Source organism: Mauremys reevesii, linkage group 2 (assembly GCF_016161935.1).
Source record: "Mauremys reevesii isolate NIE-2019 linkage group 2, ASM1616193v1, whole genome shotgun sequence".
Taxonomy (NCBI): Eukaryota; Metazoa; Chordata; order Testudines; family Geoemydidae; genus Mauremys; species Mauremys reevesii.
The window spans coordinates 285,702,100-285,723,464 of NC_052624.1; the positions used below are offsets into that span (position 1 = coordinate 285,702,100).

At 51.7% G+C, this 21,365-nt stretch overlaps 1 protein-coding gene across 3 annotated transcripts in view; it reads right to left on the minus strand.

Moving 5' to 3' along the window:
• Positions 1 to 5,154: 5,154 nt before the first annotated feature.
• The window catches only part of HSF1 (heat shock transcription factor 1), a 110,855-nt gene continuing 94,644 nt past the window's right edge, over positions 5,155 to 21,365 (minus strand). For 2 of the 3 annotated variants that reach the window (XM_039525456.1, XM_039525458.1), the window contains exons 10-14: positions 16,839 to 16,925; positions 10,511 to 10,616; positions 10,301 to 10,366; positions 7,837 to 7,906; positions 5,155 to 6,850 (exon numbers count right to left, since the gene is read on the minus strand). In XM_039525456.1, the coding sequence (XP_039381390.1) occupies positions 6,645 to 6,850; positions 7,837 to 7,906; positions 10,301 to 10,366; positions 10,511 to 10,616; positions 16,839 to 16,925 (535 nt within the window). In that variant the 3' untranslated portion in view covers positions 5,155 to 6,644. The remainder of the gene's footprint in view (positions 6,851 to 7,836; positions 7,907 to 10,300; positions 10,367 to 10,510; positions 10,617 to 16,838; positions 16,926 to 21,365) is intronic. The other variant, XM_039525457.1, reaches the window with a different exon arrangement.

The following is a 21,365-nucleotide window of genomic DNA, read 5'->3' on the forward strand; positions in this document are numbered from 1 at the left end:
TCCTACGTGACCCCGGGCTGGAGGGGGGCAGAGCCCGTGCACCGCTGCCCTGTGTGAGGGGGGAGGCAGAGCCCGTGCACCGCTGCCCTGTGTGAGGGGTGTGTGTGTGGGGGGGCAGAGCCCGTGCACCGCTGCCCTGTGTGAGGGGTGTGTGTGTGGGGGGGGGCAGAGCCCGTGCACCGCTGCCCTGGGTGAGGTGTGTGTGTGGTGGGGGGGGGCAGAGCCCTGCCACCCCAGGCCCTAGTCCTCAGGCTTTGGCTTCAGTCCCAGGGCCCAGCAAGTCTAAGGCTGGCCCTGGCGACCCCATTGAAGGGGGGTCCCGCCCCACACTTTGAGAACCGCTGATCTACTCTGATCCCAGGCTAGGGAATTCCACCGTTACCCCCGTATGACCCAGGAACTCGTGTCTGGCTCCAGCACTGTCCGGACAGGCAGCCAGGCCGGGTGGGAAGACGTCAAGAGATGGCAAATCCACCACTTCTCTTGGGAGTCTGCTGCAGCGGTTCATCCCCCTCCTGTCAGGAGAGACGTGTGGGTGAGGTCAGCCCTTTGCTGGACCCACCTCTGTCGGGGAGACGCTGCACAGCGCTCACTCGCTCTGAAGCTGCTCTCACAAAAACAAAAGTGGGTCCAATAAAAGAGATGAGCTCACCCGCCTTGTCTCTCAGCCCCTGTGAACAGCACGGCACAGACATGCCGCCTCATTTCCCGTCTGACTCTGCCCGGGTTTCACCGCTAGGGTTGCAGTTATTCATTAGGCCTCTCTCCATCAGAGCAAAGAGCCCGTCAGCCCCTGAAGAGACCCAGACTCTGGAACGCAGTCACGGCTCTACCTTCTCGTGGAGAAGCTAAACAGATCCAGCGCTAAGTCTCTCACTCTCAGGCATTTTCTCTAGCCCTCAACTCATTCTTCTGGCTCGTTTGTCCCCTCTCCTATTTTTCAACAGTCTTTATAAAACAGACCCCAGAACCCGATGCAGGATTTCAGTATTAGTCGCACCAATACCCTTCACAAAATCACCCCCCTGCTGCTCACGAATTCCCTGTTCATGCATCCAAGGATCACATAAGAATGGCCAGACTGGGTCAGAGCAAAGGTCCATCTAACCCAGCATCCTGTCTGCCGACAGTGGCTCGTGCCAGGTGCCCCAGAGGGAATGAACAGAACAGGGAATCATCAAGTGACCCTGTCGCCCATTCCCAGCTTCTGGCAGACAGAGGCCAGGGACACCACCCCTGCCCAGCCTGGCTAATAGCCATTGAGGGACCTGTCCTCTGTGAACTGATCTAAGTCTTTTTTTGAGCCCTTTTTTGACACAGCGTTGCACTGGGAGCTCATGTTGAGTTTTGCGCACTGTGACCCCTAGATCCCACGCAGAGCCATTGTTCCCAGCATACAGCCCCCCCAGTCTGTAGGTCAGGCCTGCAGCCCATGATCCTAGATGTATAACTTTGCGTTTGACATTAAACACATTGGTTTGAATGGGCCCAGCTTGCCAAGCAATCCAGATCGCGCTGTATGACTGCCCTGTCCTCATCCTTATTTATCGCTCCGCCAAGCTTTATCATCCACAGGTTTTATTAGCAGTGACTTTAGTTTTAATTCCAGATCACTGAGGACAGTGTTGAACCGCCTCAGGCCTAGAACTAGCCCCTGTGGAATCCAGTAGAAACAGCTCCATTTGCTGATTCCCCATTGACAATTACGTCTTGAGACCTGTCAGCTAGCCAGCTCTTAATCCATTTAGTGTGGCCTTTATTGGTGCTGTATCGTGCTTATTTTTTAAGCAGAATGTCATGTGACACTAAGTCAAAGGCCTTACAAAACTCTTAAATCTATTACACCAACACAGTTACCCTTATCAACCAACCTTGTAATCACATCGAACAATGGAAGCAGGTTTATAGATTCATAGATTCTAGGACTGGAAGGGACCTCGAGAGGTCATCGAGTCCAGTCCCCTGCCCTCCTGGCAGGACCAAATACTGCCTAGACCATCCCTGATAGACATTTATCTAATCTCTGAAATATCTCCAGAGATGGAGATTCCACAACCTCCCTAGGCAATTTATTCCAGTGTTGAACCACCCTGACAGTTAGGAACTTTTTCCTAATGTCCAACTTAAACCTCCCTTGCTGCAGTTTAAGCCCCTTGCCTCTTGTTCTATCCTTAGAGGCTAAGGTGAACAAGTTTTCTCCCTCTTCCTTATGACTCCCTTTTAGATACCTGAAAACTGCTATCATGTCCCCTCTCAGTCTTCTCTTTCCAAACTAAACAAACCCAGTTCTTTCAGCCTTTCTTCATAGGTCATGTTTTCTAGACCTTTAATCATTCTTGTTGCTCTTCTCTGGACCCTCTCCAATTTCTCCACATCTTTCTTGAAATGTGGTGCCCAGAACTGGACACGATACTCCAGTTGAGGCCTAACCAGCGCAGAGTTTGTTTGACAATATCTGTTTTCCATAAAACCTTGCTGACTGGCATTAATTATATTCCTAGCCTTTCATTCTTTATTGATTAAATCCTGTATCAGCTGTTCCATTATTCTGCCCAGGACTGATGTCAGGCTAACTGGCCTCTCATTACCCAGGTTATCCTGTTGTCCTTTTTGAATACTGGCACATTAGTACTCTTCCTGTCTCCTGCAATTTTCCTGCTACTCCCAAAATGAACATTAGCTGGCCAGAGATCTCCTTAGCCAGCTCCTTTAGGAGTCTTGGGTGCAAGTTATCCTGCTGACTAAACAACGTTCATTGCTAGCAGATGTCACTTATCACCCTCCCAAGTCACTAATGGATTGGAAAACACTTCATCATCCTCGTGTGACCTGAATACAACATCCTGCTTCTCTCCAAATGTAGAACAGACCTGCTTGTTGAACTTCTTTCTTTTCTGCATCATTCTTAACGATTTAGATTTTGTAAGGCAGAGCTGAAGTTGCTGTCTTCCTATCACAGCTTACAAACTCTTCAGTCACAAGAGGCCAGGGACCGGTGCTGGAGGAGTGGGGAGCAGAGACACACCAAGTAACAGAGACCAATCCAAAAGGGACTGTTCTTTCCCAGTGAGGATGATCATTCCTTCGTCACACCCCTCAGCACAGACGCAGCTCGGCAGGGCGGGGCCCTCTGCAGTCCCGTGTGTAGTATTTATAGTACAGAGGACTTGGAATTCATGTGTTCTCACTCACACCCACGCAAAGCTGGACTGCGGAGGGGCCGCGTGACGTTCCCGACAACACCAGCAGTCTTCTTTTGCCAGACTCTTTATGGTCATTCCAGTTCACCCGGACAATTCTTTCTGCTTCCGACACACAGAGCTCCCCTTTTCACATCACAGCCAGCACGGCTGGGAGTGGGACGGACACATGCGTAAGGACTGCCAGAAACCCTTGTCATGGATGTAGGGGTTTCCCACATCGGAGATGGGTTCTGAAACTTGGGAGAAGAAAATCCAGGAAGTAGAAACAGCATCAGAATGACTTCCTGCCAAGGGGGCCGGGGGGAGCAAACACCTGGCATAATTACATGGGGCACAAGGGACGTGGAGCCCGGTGTTCTTGGGGAAGGGAAGAGGTGACTGTGGCGGAGACGCAAGGCCTAGCTCAGATGAGTCTGGGAGTGGGAAGCGTATCCACCCGTCCGCTGAATGAAAGGGGCAATAGCGATGCCCAGCTAGGGACACGGGGGGTGGGGAGCACACGCCATGCACGCGCAATACAGCTCGAACCCAAACGAAGGAGCAAGGTGGTAACACTGCAAAAGGGAAGGCAGGCAGTCCCAGCAGAGCCAGCGTCACGACAAACCAGCTCACGGGGATACATAGGAGCAGGCTGCTGGAGAAGGAAGCTGAAGGAATATGCAGGTAGCCAGGTAACAGAGCCAGCTGTGGGCTTGAGGAGCTCCAGAGGCACAAAGGGTCTGTCTGCCCTGCAATGAGACCCTGTGGATGGCCCGTGTCAGCTGCCTTGCGCTCGCAGGGCTCGGGCCAAGGGGCTGTTTAATTGTGGTGTGGACTTTCAGGCCTGGGCTGCTGACCACCTCGCAGGGTCCTATGGCCCTGGCTCCAGCCCAAATGTCTACACTGCAGTTATACAGGCCCGTAGACCGGGTCAGCTGGCACAGGCCAACCGCGGGTGTCTAGTTGCAGTGCAGACGTACCCACAGAGAACATGACGCTCCTTGAGATGCAGGGCTCTGAGACACATCACTCTGCTCTTTTTATTGGCAGCTGGCTCAGGCCCACTGCGCCGAACACCACTCCCAGTGCTGGCTCCCAGGGAGGTCGCAGGGGATGTGGAAAGTGGGCAATAGGCTCCACTCTTTGGCCTGCATCTCTGCTAACCCAGGAGAGCGCTGCAGGGACCTCGCCTGCATGCAATGGCTGCACCTCATTCATCCCTGTGACCCCCACCCAGAGACAAGTTCCCCAGGTCACACAAGACCCGACTTATGCAAATTCGCAGTTACGGAAAAGCTAGAAATAGGATTTTTGAGTTGCAGAAATTTTTGCATAACGTACGGGTCTACGTTTCCGATTTACGCAACATTCAAGTTACGCAAGGCTTTCTGGACGGAACGATTGTGTAAGTGTGTGTGTGTGTGGGGGGGCGCATCTGTACACAGCACTTCTAACCCCAGTGCATTCTGGGATTCTACAGCCCCTATCCCATAGTACTCAGCTGTGTTACTGGGCCCCGGGCAATTCCCAGAGGTGAAGCACTGCGTTTTGGGATGGGGTCCCAGGACTGGCGAACACTGTGCAGACCAGTCCTGTGGGAAGCAATGATTGTACATGGTACCAGCTCTGGAGCGGACACACACCAGCTCTTAGATGTCGTAACCAACCATTATCACCAAGGCCTGAAGAACACCAGCGGCAGGCTGGCCCCAGGCCCCGTGCCTGTTACAAACTCCAGGGGTCTGAAGCTGTGGTTTCTTGCCACACTTGTTCACTTAGCGCATGCAGCCCTTGCTCTGATGTCAGCCAGGAAAACCTGTCTACGAGCTGCTGCCTGCAGAAGTCCCATGAGTTCAAGCAGTCACCACATTTTCTGTACAACCAACAGAGATACAAGCACCACATATGATTAACCACGACATTAACTACCCACAGAGGACAAAGAGGGAGGGACGTTTTGAACACGCTCAACTTAACAATGCAATTTTTCTTTTATTGTTCTTATTAAAAAAGCACTCCTCAGAGGCGTGCAAGTGTCCAACACACGTCTGGCACATCGACATGGGCTGAGCTGCACGCTCACCCCCAATGGGCTCGAAAACAGAAACATCCTTGAAAATTCAGCCCTTAAACCTGGGGTGGGATCTCAGCAGGGAAACCACAACACGGAATTTAAAGACCCCCCCCCAAATAAAATAAAAATAAACCCCAGATCGTCTGTCACCCAAACCTGGAGCCATCCCCTGCTCTGCTGAGATGTGCAAGAGAAACCTGACTTCGGCATCTGCTGTTTTCTTTTGCTGAAGCTGGAAGCAGGAATGTCGGCTCTTGTGGACAGGGTGGTAGCAGCTCAAGCTGCTGCTCCAAAGGCAGAGCACCCAGCACCTGGAGCCAGGCCCACGCGTCAGCGTCCAGGGCTGCAAAGGGCAGTTACAGGGGAAGCCAAGCAGCTCTCAGGACCACGGCTAGTGCCTAGGACCTTCTCCGCCAGCTTCACTCCCCCAACACAGAGGACAAAAATAAAGCTTTCGACCACAGAGGAGCCGCCAGGTGAGAGGCCATTTGTTTTATAGATATTTGTATGTATATATATAGATATTTATATATACAGAGATAGATAGATAGATAGAAGTGGGAGCTTCTTCTCTCATGTAAAAATCCAAAATACAGTTTTTACTATTAACAATCTGAAGTGTAAATGTACAAATTTTTACTGCTAAGCAAAAACAACCAAACCAAACCAAAAAACAACACAAAGAAAAGAAACACACACGGAGCAAGAGAAAAGAAAAGAGGAAGTTCGGCTTCTCCGTGGCTGGGCTGGGGGAGCCGAGGGGCCCTGCCACGCACACGCAGAGCAGCAGGGAGCGAACTGCGTGGCAGAGACCACCAAGGGACCCAGCCCATCAGCGCCAGCTTTAAAAAACACCATGTCCACCTCACTGGGGGGAGGGGATATTCCCCGCCGCAAACCCACAACCCCTCTACATGCCCGGGAGCATCGTGCGGCCCTGCCGCCACGCCCCGTCTCCATGGCAAGGACGAAGTGCCTGCCGACCTTTGCTAACTGTTGGGACCGTGTGCAGGGCATGGCCACCCCCGTCGCCTGGGGTGCAGAACGAAACACAATCTCACGTAGTGACTAGCTATCCTGTGACCACCCAGATCTCCCGCCTGCACTTCCAAGCCCCGCTGCCTGTCTGGCCAGTCGGATGACAACCACAGCACAGGGGTCGGCACGGCTCAGCCCCCGAGACTGCCAGCCTGGAGGAGCACTATACCGGGTGGCTAGAATCTAAAGCAGATTTCAAAACACCTCATTAAGCACACACACAAATGAAATCCTCACAGTGCTGGGGGAAGCAAACATGGACCGAAGGGTGTTTAGAGCTTTCAATGTCTGTGCAAAGCAAGGAGGCTGGTGGCTGGATTTCCCTTTAGAGCGTATTCTCGCACTCAGCCTTAGGATACGGCAGGGTCCTTGGGTTTGGACTGCTCAGTCCCCGACAGGAGAGAGATGGTGGGGTCTTCCGAGTACTCCTCGCCATCGGTGAAATATGGTCCTTCCCCCAGCTCAAAGAAGATGGGCAGGTCTCCGCTCCCCATGTCGACGGCGCTCGAGTCCACCAGAAAGAGGGGCTGAGCGGTGTAGTGCACCAGCTGCTTTCCTGCAAGGAGACGGCTCGCGTTAGACGGGGGATCTCAGTGGGGAGGAGGGACTCGCAGGCCCACGGCCAAACGCTGGGGGCGGGAGGAGACATTTGAGTAGCCTCTTAGCAAAGAGCTGAGCACCGGGAGCAGAACGTGAATGGGCTTTACCAACAGTAACTGCTTATCTCCCAGCCCCTGAGAGGCTGCTCAGGGACACCCCCGGGTTACAGCTGGGACCTGGGCACATGGCCACTCAGCACGTCCCTGGCCGAGCAGGAATCAGCGTGGAGCATGCTGTCTCTGGACTGGGGAGAAGGCCTGCCCAGGGGGCTCGTGGGTCTCGCCCTTCAGCAGTGGGAGCAGCACATAGAGGGGCCTGCTTTGAAACGGACTCTGCCCGGTGGGGCTGGCGTGTCAGCAGGTAGCCAGCTGGGACCTGTCTCACTCGTGCCATCGCAGGCCAGGAGAGGAGAGGTGCAGCTTCCGGGGAAAGGAAAGGGTGCACATGGCAAGCTGAGAAGGAAGCAGCCCTGCAGTCACAGACAAGAGTCACCTGCAGTACAAGGAGGGGGATCAAGGTTTACAACAGGGAGAGAGATGGGAACTGGTGGGTGAAAACTTCGACGCCCGCTCAGAACGCACTGGTTACCAGTTCAAGGGCACATGCCTCCAGGGAGACATCCCCTGGCCCAGCTTGGGAAAGGGAAGGGGGACGCACAGGTTACCGCCAGAGGCTGCATGCCCAGCCGGGGTGGTGGTGGTGGTGGTGAGGGGAGAGTCAAAAGTTACCATCTTGGGGGCACAGGCCCCTGGAGAACCAAGGGAGAGCCCCCACCTAGATGCCTGGGGCCCAGGCAGCGCAGTGACACTATGCACACCTAGATTTAATCATCAATGTTTCCTTGAGAGAGTTGCTGCTGCCTGGAGAGATCCTGCCACTGGGCCTTGACCCCTCTGCTCACGGGTCACTAATGGGAGGATGCAGGGGCAGGGGCCTGCTTACCCATGTCTGCGGTGCTGGCCTCTGTCTCAGCAGGTTTCTGCTGTTCCTGGGATGAGAGGAGATCCTGGATCTGTGGGGAGACAAGTTGGGCTGCTAAGTGCACCGCTTTGCACAGGGAGCCGGGAGAGGGAAGAGACCCCTCCCTTGGGTACCTCAGGAAAGTGCACACACAGCTGTGGTTTGTAATGTGGAAGTGCCAGCAGGCGGGAGACTAAAATACACCTGGGAGCTAGGGAATATCATCGGTGAGCTACTGCAGGCTCTGGTGGAGTCTGCTCAGCCTGCTCCAGTCTCCCGATGACCAAGGCTGCCTTGGAGAACTATACGGACCAGCTCTGCTTTTCATACAGATGTGGCCTGAGACACTGCAGATTGCTGCCTGCAGTGCTCACCTTGACCTGAGCAGGAAGCCATATTGCATGCTGGGATCTGTAGTCTCCATGGGCAGCCCTCAGAACAGGCTTGCAACAGAACATGTTTTATGCAAAGTCTCATTGTTACCAGTACGAAAGGCAAGAGCACGCCCCATGCTGCTGGTGACCGGTCAGCGTGGCCTTTGGACACAGCCCTGCAGTAAGAGCCAGGCTAGGCTGGGAAGCAGTAGATTTGTAGGGCTGTAAGAACAGGAGAGAGAGCCGCGGGAAATGGCAGAACGCCCCCGACGGTCCCAAACGTTCAAGTAACTGCCCCAGGGTGGTAAAGAAACCTGGGTCAGTCTAAGGCTTGACAGTCTCTGGGGGGAATCGCTGCTGATCCCAGGACCAGACAGGCTGCTGTGTCTGGGTCAGGGGCTCTTCAACCTTTTCATAGTGTGGAAAACTGGTGAATGCAGGGACTGGCTCACGGGTTCGTGTGCCTGTCGTCACTGCAGCAACGGCTTCCATGGAGAAGCCACCTTAGGAGGACGTTTAAATGTATATTTAGCTTCTTTTAACTCTATCTCGCAGTCAGAAGAAGCCGGCCCCATGTGCACTCACCCAGCTCTCTGGACTCAACCCCACCACACTATGGGAACCTGTGCAGCCGAGTCTGTCCCCAGCACAGAGATTTAGAGCAGTGCAAAGGCAAAGTGAGGACAGGAGCAAGCCAAGTGTCCATCCCCGCGTTAGAGAAGAGAGAACTATGACATACATACTGCACAGAAATCCAAACCACGTCGTTAGCCGAAGAGTTAAGCTGTACATTTTAGAGGAGCTCAGTTAAAAGCCCATCAACAAAGCTCACTTACAAATACTCAACGGCTTCCCTGAAAACCCAAAGGCAGGACAGTCTAGAAATGAACAGATCAGGGATCCAACCCCACAGCCATATCATCCTTCCCTGTTCCTCACCATCCTGCCTGCCCTGCCCCCAAGAATCCTAGCCACCCCCCCCCCCCGATCCAGGCCCCACCCCTTCCTCTGCAGAGCCAGGACTCAGCAGAAGGGCAGTTTAAATAACGTACAGAGTCAATGTTATAAACATGACACAGGTCTTTGTGATCCCCCGGCTCTCCCCCAGTAACACCCAGAGGCCCCCGTTCAACTCAGCCAGACACCCAGTGTATGGGGCCAAGCCATTTTGGGGGTAGGAAGCTAGGAAAATGTTCAGAAAGGGAATGATGGATATTTGTGAAATACCTTAATTGCAAACCCCCTTTTCTGAAGGTTACCAAACCTCCCAGACAAATCCTGCCGGGCCTAGGAGAGCTCAGGGGATCCGGTCATTTTTGGGACAAGTTACAAGGAAGTTAAAAATGGATCTTATAGTTGTAAGTTAGGATCAGTCTGAACTATGGGTGGCTACACTGGGCCACTACATCCAGGTGAGTGTCTCTATAGCAGCATTGGGCCTGTGAGCATCTCAGGGCCGGGACTGGCTGTTCAGCACTGAGACGGGGGGAGGGGAGGAGGAGGGTAACTATCATTTAGTGGAGCAACTTCTGTTGGGGAGAGAGACGTGCCTTCGAGCTGCACAGAGCTCTTCTCTAGCACTGACGCATTGCTGGTGCCGTGCAAGTACATGCAGTAACAAATACTACAATATGTTGTGGAAATCACTGGAGTCTGCCTTTAAAGGAAACCTCTTCTGAAGGTTTACAAAGCAGAAGGGATGGTTTATGGAAACCACATGCAGTTCTATGGGCTTCAGTGCAGCTCAGTGCTGAGGGAGCAGGGCCGGCCTGAGAGATGAAGTCTCAGCACCTACTTAGCGCAGCGTGAGTGATGAGGCACATCTGCTCCCTGAATGCATCAGTCAGAGGAAGCCTTGGTGCTAACGGAATGATTTCTGCCTGGTGGCGCCACAAGCCCTCCCAGGGCTGAGACAGACTCTCCCCCACACCGCGGCCTGGGGCTGGCCTGGACTCCCTTCAGAGCCTGTCAGGGCCTTCCTTTCACCAGGTGCAGGGGCTGCTGCGGAGCGGCACAAGGCACTTTGTTCTGGCAGCTGTGTGTGCATGGAGGGATGTTTCACAGCTACTCACACTTGCAAGGCTGCTGTCCAGGTCAGGAAGGTTCATGTCTGTAACCGTCATTGAAGGGCTAAACAGCTGCCAAAGGAAAGAACTATTAGTGCAGGGAAGGAAAACAGCCCAGACACGCTGTGGAAATTCAGTGGATGCTGCCCTGACGCACATGGTACCGTGGGCCACAGCTCGGTCCCTGCTCTGGGAGGGAGGGTTTGAGATACTCACATCCAGCAGAGCACTAGTGTCTACACTGAAGCCGTGCGTGGTCAGCATGGTTTGGAGGTTATCCAGGTTGGAATCAATGGTATCCAGATGGTCATTTAGCTCGTTCCTGCGTCACAGAAAGGAGAACACAGACCAGGTCAAGGTTAGCAGACTTCCTCTGGGCTCACACAGGGGACTCTCTCAACCCCAGGAACAAAACCTCTATTAAAACTGAGCAGGAAAGCAGAGTCTGGACTCCTGGCTAATAACCCACATGCGCCAGCCTCCAGGTCTGTCCTTGCCAGTGAGCTCAGGTATGCTGACCCACCACCAGAACAAGGCTCTCACCAGGCCTGTTCCTGCCGAGAGGGGTAAGGGCCAGCAACTCGGATGAGGAAGAAACAGTGGGTGTCTTATGACACCACATATGGTTAATATTCCCAGAATGCACCAGGACGCCTAACACCATTTAGGACAGGGTCTCATTATACTCTGCACCTCTACAGCCAGATGCTTTGGACTCGTTCTTTGGTCCAGGTACCTCAGTCTTGTCAGAGTCCTGCCATAGCTGATATGGGGCAAGGAGAGGGTAAAAGCCTTGCTGACATCAGCCTGGGGAAAAGTGGTTCCAAGAGCCCTGTGCTGGTCTGATAAAAGCCCTGTCTGTGGACCGGGCACTGGAAAAGTCTCATGCCATCATAACAAAAGCTACTGATTTGCCCCATGACACTAAAGGTAACTGGAGTCGTTCCCACTCATCTGGGAAAGCAAACGTCCCAGCCTGTGCGCACCTCTGCATGGCTAACGGGCATGTGAGGATGTAGGTACACGTACAATGTGTAAAGCCCTAGGTTCCCTGAAATCGTACCACGATCATAATCTAACAGCAGCAGCTCAGGATAACGGCTCAGTGCCAACCAGATCAGGCGGGAGATCTGGGTGGTCACAGGATAGCTAGTCACTAAGTGAGATTGTGTTTCGTTCTGCACCCCAGGCGACGGGGGTGGCCATGCCCTGACTCTCCGGGCCCTGCCTTAGGGGAGCCCAAGTCACTCCTAGGAGGTAGGTTGTCCTGGGAGGACAAGAGTTGAACTGACACAGACCTGGGTCTGGTACATTTCGCTGATGGTTACCTGGATAGCAAAAAGATAATAATCAAAGCTGAAGTGGGAACGAAGAAGTGGGGGAGCTGGCTTCAATTCCTGAACATCTCCTGGGGTGGCTTCTGATTCTTGTTCCTTGATGTTCATACCACTGATGTTCCTGAGGTTCTAGAGTAGCTGGAGCAAACGGATGGCATAAATCTGCACATTTCCCAGACGCTTGGGTGCAGACGGGGATCACTTTCTCTCAGAAATACTCACAAATGCAGGGACTGCTCTTCTCAGGGCCTGTGCCTTGGGAACACTGGGCCACACAGAAGCCCACTGAGGTTAGTGGAGTTCAGCAGTGGTAGATGTGGCCCATCGTAGCTTCATCTGTGGGCCACGGAAACCCAGAGCATGAGCTCCCGTCCCAAGTGGATGGCACTCCATGCTGGGAGGGAGACATGGTGCTATTACTGCTCCTTGCACCAAGGAGCTGTATTTTGGGTTGATTCCTAGCTGCATGCTGCTTGGAACCCAAGAAAAGCCAGGCCTGTCTGTTCAGGAGAGCGCTCCGAAGGTCTGCAGTGGAAGTCTCAGCTCTAGCATGCTGGAAGCACGCTTGAACACATGGTTCTAGGTTCAATGAGCACCGCCAGGCTCTTTCGTCCTGTGAGGAACCTCATCGGCTCCTGGAGATGGTGACGGACAAGGACTGAAAACGTGTGGTGGGTCAAAAAACCTTTCAGGTGTCTTTAGCCCAGGTGTTCTGACAACACAGAGCAAGTGCTTGTCTGGAGCTCAGCTGAGGATATGCTGCACTCCTGGCGAATGAAGAGGAAGACAGCAGAGGAACACGTATATGTTGGGGTAGTGCAAAGCAAGCTCAGAAGGAGCAGTCATCCGTCACTGCTCCACACTGCCTGTGTTGGCAGCATGATGCTATAAATGCCATGAAAAGAGAGTGAAAAACTACACAAAAGCTACTTCTCCCTTCTCTGGAAACCTACACCTGGCTAGTGTTTGTTTCTCCAACTCCTGTGCCCAGGGAGTGTCCCGCAGAACAGAGAACCTCCTTGGCCACTCCTAATACCTTCACAATTACCTCCCTTCAAGGAAAATAATGCTGCAAAACTCTTGCAGTTAGAGTATCACCTGCCTGCAAAGAATGGTGACACCAACCACCTAACCAAGACTGTCTGTCATCACTGCTGGTAATGGATGCTGCAAATTCACATCTCCGAGCTAAGAAAATCTAACTGCAGAAATGATTATGCTGTCAGAATAACCACACACACCGACTGTAGGAACACTGCTAGTGGGAGCAGGAAAAGCAGGGCACAGACAGGGACCAAGAACACGCTCCCCTCTTAGTTTCCCTGGGTATATAACCAGGAGTCACAAAGAGATTTTGCAGTTCTTCCAAGGCCCAGGCTCTGCACACGCTCCACAGATAAGTCACTTAGCTGTGTATGTTCCCCAAAGAGCATACTCTGCACAGATTTCCAGCCCAGTCCTGAGGCCTTCAGTACATAGTACCAGGAACGCGCTGCAGGATCTGAGCTATTTCCAGCAACCCCCGTTAGAAAACAGCTTTGACTAGCATGGACTGGGGATGCCAAGGGTCACGAAGTGAGGATGGAATGAAGCTATGACATTTGAACACAGCTAGTCTCTTTACTGCCAGGGGGCATGGAGGGCAGACACACAGAGCAAGGAGTTGACCACAGTCAAACAACAAGTCAGTGGCAAAACTAGGACTGGAATATTCAGGAGTTTCAAACCACTTCCAAGCCCTTCCAGAGCAGCTTCTTAAACTCTCCCTGCAGCTCTTGGAAGAGAGAAAGGAATTCTGTCCCTGTGTTTTCTAACCTTGGTGATACAGCCTGGTTCTCACACTGCTGACAGGGAAACCCCTCTTCCTGAACTCAGGCTCGGAGGTCTCTGAACTGCACTCTCCAGCTGGCTCTGTCACCAAACGCTCTGTGGCAGGGAGGGATAATGAGCAATGCACTCATACTCTAAGTTCCTCAGTGTACTCCGGGTGGGAGTAAGAGGAGTGCACAATGACGCTTGCCTCCAAGGAAGTTCAGAGGGAGGGCAGTGCATGTGGCCCTGAGAAGGATGGAGCTTTAAGTGTCTAGTAAGGCTTGCCCCGGTGTCTCTGTATCTCGCCAACTCGAGAGGGATGGTCTGAGGGAACTCAAAAGAGGCAAGGGGGAGAGAGACATGCTGACCTCTGAGAATGGGAGGGAGGTCAGAAGACTCATTTCAGCACTGTGGAAGGAGACTAGCTCCTGTTCAAGTCAGATCCTCTGGTGAAGAGGGTTCCTGATCCACACACCTGGCAGAAATAGCAGTGTGCACACGTCCTGGAAACCGAAGAGCCAGAAGTAGCTGTGAGACACAGCAGCTGTCATCACCGTGAGCGCTGAGTGCCTGGAAGCGCAGGACTGCTGAGTGGAGACAGGGAATTCTGACATGAGGCAGAACACCTGGGAGGCTCAGGCTGGAGGCCATGTGACCCAGTAGTAAGAGCTATGAAATAACAGCTGCATTTTTGGAGAATGAACCAGACTAATATACAGTAGGTTTGTCTGTCCCCAGGTACATGAATCACGGCGCAGAGAAAGCAGTTAAAAGCTAATGTAAAGAAGAAGGAGAATGATTTCAGGGATACAGATTTATACGCTTAAATGAACCATCAGAGGTTTCTTGAATGAAAGCTCTGGATATGCTTCACCAGTCACATTCTCCATTCACACACACTTCAGAAAACAGTGCATCTTCTCTGGAACCACTGCTAAGAGCCTCTCGTCTCTTTCTGTTCTGACTGCCAACTCCCTCATAAGAATAACAAACCTTTGCTGTACACCACACTTCACTCCAGCGCCAGCTCCTCGGCTCCCAGGGGCAGCCTGGCAGATAGAACACATGCTATCATGAGAGACCCTTGCTATCTGATTTTCCGTCTGAGGAAGCGATGTGGGTTAGTGCATGCAGTGTGGTCTCTCTTTGTGTGGGCTGTTTTATAGTCTGAGAAGTAGCTATGTAAAAACAGCACCTTCTTATTCAACAGATCTGCTCTCTGTGGGCAGGTACGCGCATTGATGCTGGTGGTTCTACATCAGGGGTGGGCAAACTATGGCCCCTGAGGGCTTTGGATCCGGCCAGCGGGATTGCCAGCCCCTGGCGCAGTGGGGCTAAGACGGGCTCCCAGCCTGCCCTGGCCCAGCACCGCTCCTGGAAGCGGCCAGCACCATGTCCTTGCAGCCCCTGGGGGAGGGTGGGGGGCAGAGGGAAGGCAGGGAGCCTGCCTTAGCCCCATTGCACGCTGCTGCCACACTGGAGCTGCTCCAGGTAAGCAGCGCTGGGCCAGAGCTCACTCCCCGAACCCCCTGCCGCACCTCTCCTGCACCCCAATCCTCTGTCCTGAGCCCCCAACACCCTGCCCTGAGCCCCCTCCCGCACTCCGCACCCTCACCTCCTGCCCCAGCCCTACATTCATGGCCCTGCATACAATTTCTGCACCCAAATGTGGCTCCTGGGCCGAAAAGGTTGCCCATCCCCGCTCTACATACTACAGGAAGCAAGTCGGATTACGTTCTGCCTCATGCACTGACAGTGAAGTTCTGATTGTAGGAGGCAGACAGAATGCAGCTTGCCTTAGTCCCATGGTGAATTTGCATGGCTGGCAGGGAGCAAAAACCTCTTCTGACTTGTAAACTGAGCAAGTTTGGATATGGCCACCCCTGGGAGATAATTAGACACGTCCGCCCATTGTGACAGCATCATAATCACTCTTTCTTTGCACTACAACTATACTTTTTATGCGTTGTGCTCAGCTAGCAGTTGCCTAATTGGCTTGTGTCTGCCACAAGACAATGTTTCCCGCCCCGGTTTACTTTAAGTTGTGTAGTCTACAGTGGGAATGGGAACACGTTTGCTAACCCCAGCAAGGCTCTCTAGTGGCGCTGTAAAGCGTCAGTACCTGGTGCCTCGGTTCCCCACAAAACACAGCTAATGCGTCCTGCGTTAGCAACGAGCAGCTCTTACAGCCGGGAGCCCAACCTTCGCTTCGCCGGACACATTTGCCTCCTTCCAAACTTTAATTCTACTAATTACAAGCTGTCATTTTATTGTAAATAGCTTAAAAGTAAGACCCTGGTTGGGCACTGCACTGTTATCGCCAATGCTTTGAACTTAAGGACCAAGAGAAAAATCTCTGGGTTACTTCTGGTCACTACAACAATTTCCCTCCCAGAGGTTCCGCTTGCTGGCAGCAATAAGACAGGCCAGACTGTGGCAATCTAACGTCACACTGAAGAGGCTGTATCTCTCTTGCATCTACTCTACGGTCTCACTAACAACGCACCTTGGTACATGGTGCTGGCTGCAGTGGGGAGTTTCATGGTTCCTTCACTATTATATGAAATCATTCAAGCCCTGGGCTCACACTGGATTCCACTGAAATGATCCATTTTCGTCTGACTGAATTTCACGCAGGCTAAAGATGCCAGCTTGGCAGCGGTCAGGAATCTGGTCCTGCAGCAGAGCCAGTCTCTGGGCAATCTGACGAGCACGTTCGAGCTATACTGGGCTGCCTGACTGGCGGGCAGAGTCAGCAGCCCAGCTCTTCAGCCCCGCAGCAGCACCAGTTCGGCAGCTGCTCAAGGCTGTGATATCTCCTGTGCCTGCTTACTTCCAGCCATCGCTCCTGGCTTGGCCCCAACCTTGCTGCTGTCTTGCCTCACTCCAGGTAAGCCGGCTCTGACCCTAGGCCCCCATTCCTAACTTCCAGAGATCCTTGACTCTGGCCCCTGACCTCCGACTTCCGCTCTGACCTTGGGCTCCTATTCCTGGATACCGATGACTGCTCCAACCCCAAGGAACGACCACCCAAGTCCCAGTCCCCGAGAGCAGCTCTTATGGCTTGTCTCTGTCATCCACAAAAGAGACAGAGCATCAGCAACACCAATACAGGCTTCCCTGCACCACCCTGCCAAGACCACCCGGAGGGATGAGAAGGGAGCTTAGTCTCCATGGCCCATTCAATACTTAGCCTCTATGTGGAGCTGGCCAACAAGGCTGCCATCTAGGTAGTGGTTTTTTGTGATATGGACTCCAAAGAACTGCTTATAAGCTAGTTACTGTAGGGAAAGCTGACCTCAGAGCAAGGACAGCTCTCTGTTCAGCACAGTGTTCCCCTGCTTTCCTGCCCAGGACTGCAATGCCTCGGGACATCAGGCTATTGAAATGCTAACCCTTGCTGTGATCTGCAATGAAGTGAGGAAGAGGAAGAACTGGGGAAAAGACGAGTGACTTCTGACATCTGCGGAGTGCGAGTCAAACTGAAAAATACAAAGAGAAGAGGAATGCTAGATTCAAAAGACTCAGAATCAGACACTTTCAGGAATGAAACATTTGTTACTTTCAAAGGCAAGAACAGTTAATCAATCATGCTCCTGTGCTTTAGCTAAAGTGGCATGCACTGCACTGCACCCAAGTTATCGCAGGGCTCTCCTGGGCAGCCCAGCAATTCCAAGGCTGAGACAAAATTGTTATTAACAATGAAAACCAAAAATGAACATTCCCCGCAAAAGAAAGCCAGAGGACAGCACAATTCCATCACAGCCATGCTCAGTTAGAAGGTTCTCAGCCAGACAACTACTTCTGAGGTGGGTCTGCTGTAGCTCAGGGGTGGCTAAGGGCTGCACTGGGGCATTCTAACTCATGGATCATAGTCTCTGTCATCTTTCAGATGGACCTGTAACCCCCTGAGAACACAGGGGCCAGCGCGTGATGCTCCATTTTAATCTGAATGGATGGTTGCTTGGGCCAAGATGGACTGCAGTCTCCCTGGGACATAGCTCTACGTTAATGCTACACAGGGCAGCATCCTTCTCCATTCAAAAGGCTTTGGCTCTTGAGAAGTTGCGTTTGTGGCCCTCAGCTGGGTAAAGTTTGGGCACTCTCAGCTTTCCCTTTATAACATGCATCGCAGCGTAGCCGCCGGCAGCTGAAACATGGAGATGTGACATTCTTGTACTCTGGGGTGGCCAAACTGTGACCTGCAGATTTCTACACGTATGATCTCTCGTGAGCTGCCTGGATCAAGACGAGGCATCGCATGCTGGAACCTACAGTCTTGTGGGCTGCACCTCTCTACTGAAGATGAGGGCAAATGAAACTTGCTCCATGCAATGGAAATTAGCTGTTGCTGTAGGATTCCTGGCAAGCTGCCACTGCCTTATTCAGTGCAGGAGTCTGAGTGCCCCTGCTGCACATTAAGGTCCCCTATCATCACTAACCCTCTGCCTTGACAGCTGCATCTCAGCACAACATGCAAAGTCTTGGGCGCTGACGAGAGGCCTCATGGAAAGGACACTGAGCTACTGCCTACCCTTGGTGTAGTGCAGGTGTTTCACTAGTGCATGCAGCTCTTCTGGTCTCACAGGCTGGGGGGTGAGCACCGAATGGTGAACTCTGCCCACGGGTCAGGACTCCAGGAGACGGAGTCACTTAGCACAGCATAGTGAGCAGACTCTGACGTGGGTCTGACCTCCCACTGGGGACATGCTAAACACTGTGTGGCCCCTTTAATGCAGCCTATTCCCAACATTTCACTTAGCAGCTCACCCACTTTTATTCAGAATCTCAACCTGACTCAGGCACTGGCTTCAACACCTTCCCACTGGGCATCCTGGCCTTTGCTGGAACCCTACTGACACTCTGCTCACGCAGCTTGGGGGGGGCTTGTGTGTAATTCTGGTACGAGGGAAAATGAGGCTCAGGTCTTGGTATCAGAAGAAAACTCGCCTGTCTGAGGTTATCTAGCGCTGAAGTAACAGCAGATGAGGTGTCCACTTACGCAGAGGAACTCAAATGCATACAGGGTGCTGGGAGGCACCGGAGCAAAGGCAAATGCCATCCAAACCCAGAGACGTGTGGGCACGGCAAAAAATGGGCCTCCCCTTTTATTATTTATAGGTAGCTTGTCGGCTCTTTGGGACAGACCGTCCTACTGATCTGTGTCCAGCACAATGGGGCACTGGCCTGGGGAACTGCCATGCTATTGCAAGGGAGAGGATTATTATCTTAGTAACAATGGTAAGAGATAGTAGTGTTATCTTGTATCAGAGGGGGAGCCATGTTAGTCTGGATCTGTAAAAGCAGCAAAGAGTCCTGTGGCACCTTATAGACTAACAGACGGATTGGAGCATGAGCTGTCGTGGGTGAATACTCCAATACGTCTGTTAGTCTATAAGGTGCCACAGGACTCTTTGTTGCTTAGTATTGTCTTAAAAATGAGTATGAGTTCTGAGTGACGGGGGGCTCTGGGATTCCTCGCTGGCTGGGAAATCTCACTGGCCGGATTCCTTCACTTTGTCATGCTCTCTAATGGAGCTTCCCAGATGCAAACAGACAAGGTGAGCAAAGCGTTACCTGCAGGTTAATAACAAGTTAGAAAGGGGGAGACCTGGAGGAAGAGGCAGCATATGTTCCTAGGACGGGTGTGTGTCTCACTTGCCACTGAGGCAGAGTTCAGAGATGCCCTGTGTTCTTTGCCTGCCCCTTCAGAGCCTGCAGCCTAGTCTCAAGGAGTCAGAAGCACTCGTCAGCTGCCACTTTTACTGCACATCCAGCTCTTTTCAATGGTCGTGTTTACAGCTTTTGCTCAGCGGCCTGTTAGTGCTTAAAGACAACTGGAATTGCCCATTTTGTTCTTTGCGTAAATGGGGTGCAAGGGTTCTAACCTAGTGTGCCCCAGCAATAGGTCTGCCCCAGGCCGAGAAGCGGGGGAGAGCCCACATTTTCTGACTCCTTGCGACACAGATGGTCTGAACATGGGCCTCAGAGTTCCACAATGCAGCTAACAGCCCCCACAGCCTCCAATTCACACAAGTTAAGTGCAGTCCTTATACTCCTGGCAAGTGGCCAACGTGGTCCTCAACTGGGAACAATATGGCTGCTCCTGTCCTGTCCAAAGGTGGAAGAGCCCACAGAAAACATTACCCATTACCGAGGCAGCTGCAGGCACTCCATCATGTAAGGCTGAGTTCAATGGTTCAGTGGAAGTGGGATTTTAATCTGCTCTGAGTGAACATGAAAAGAAATGGGATCCCCGCTCACTCTTGGGGCCGGGAACATGTTCTGTGAAAGCTTGAAGTGAATCAGTTCTGTAGTTTAGGGGCGTGAATCACTTACAAATTAAACTTTTAAAAACCCGTAAAGCTGGTTTTGACCGTGTTTTGGATCCCTCCCACTTATAAACGACTTAATGTCACAGTTCAGATATCCAGGAGATGTAGAGCTAATCAAAATTACAAACTCTTCCTCTTACCAGACATCCATTGCTAAGGCCATACCTACCATCCAAAGACCAAGAGAGACTCAAATGAGTGATGCATACATTGGAGCATTTGTAAGTATGTTTGCAAGTCAAAAATTAAAGTTGTTATTGGAACTTGTTAATACAGTTGTTAATCGAGATCTGAACTGTCAAAATATTTATTTAAATCACCAGAATGGGTCATTTCCAGTCTCTTTAATAGCTACATTTTTGATGGTATTTGTTATCGTTCTGTATGTTGCATATGGAGTATTTGAAATTACTTCAGCAGCCTTTACTCTAAGCTAACATTTTCTTGGTGGGGAGTAATTATTACTAATGAAAGCAGAGCGTTTGATTGATTTGGCCTTGAACTGCCTGACACCTGCCTAAGTTGACACCAGTCAGAATGACATCAAGATTGCCAGATTCAGAAGACACAGCAGGAACCAGATTCACGGGGAAACATTTAGCAGTGTCAGAAAATGATTACAGAAACCCATGTGTCTCTTGTTTGAACCCTGACAGGAAGTGAAATGTATACAAACAACCTGAATGGCCTTCTGCTTCAAGCAGACAGCAGGACAGAATTCTTTATGATTTCTAGTGTAGAGGGTGCACTGCATTTGGGTTGAACTCTGTAAAATAAAGACTCAGAACTTCTGATCTCCTGCTCTGGATAACACTACTCTTTTGTTGCTCAGCTGGCCCATCAGTACGTGCTGGCAGAACAAAGCTTGGGGGAAAAGGAGACCTGGGCATGTTCACAGAGGGACAAGCAGGAATGTTGCAGGTTCACAACGATTACAGCGTCAGTGCTATCTCCGTACTCCATATACGTCTTTATCAGAACAATCAGATTCTTTATGGTTTCTTTTTTGGGCTTCCCTCATGTGGATCTAAAATACACTGAAGACTTGAAAGCAGCGAAGAACCCGGAGCTCATCAGGTGACTAGAAATGATGTCTCACCTCAGGACAGTAAGCTGAGTGAGTCACCATGACAGACCTGGCCTGAGAGCTCTCTACCACCCCCTGGTGCTCTGAAACCAAATTTACTTTTTCAAAATTGTTTTTTAGCAACTTAGAAAGGGACTATGTTCTGGTGTTCACACAGAGATGAATAGATTCCAAGGCCAGAAGGGACTGTTGTCATCATCCAGTGTAACACAGGCCAGAGACTGGCCACAAAACAATTCCTAGAGCAGATCTTTTAGAAAAACAGCCAATCTTGATTTAAAATTTCTCATGTGATGGAGAATCCACCACGACCCGTGGGAAATGGCTCCAATGGTTAATCACTCTCACTTAAAAATTTACACCTAATTTCTAGTCTGAATCTGTCTAGCTTCAATTTCCAGCCACTGGAGCGTGTTAGACCTTTCTCTGCTAGATGGAAGAGCCCGTTATTGAATATTTGCTCCCCATGTAGATACTTACAGACTGGGATCAAATTACCC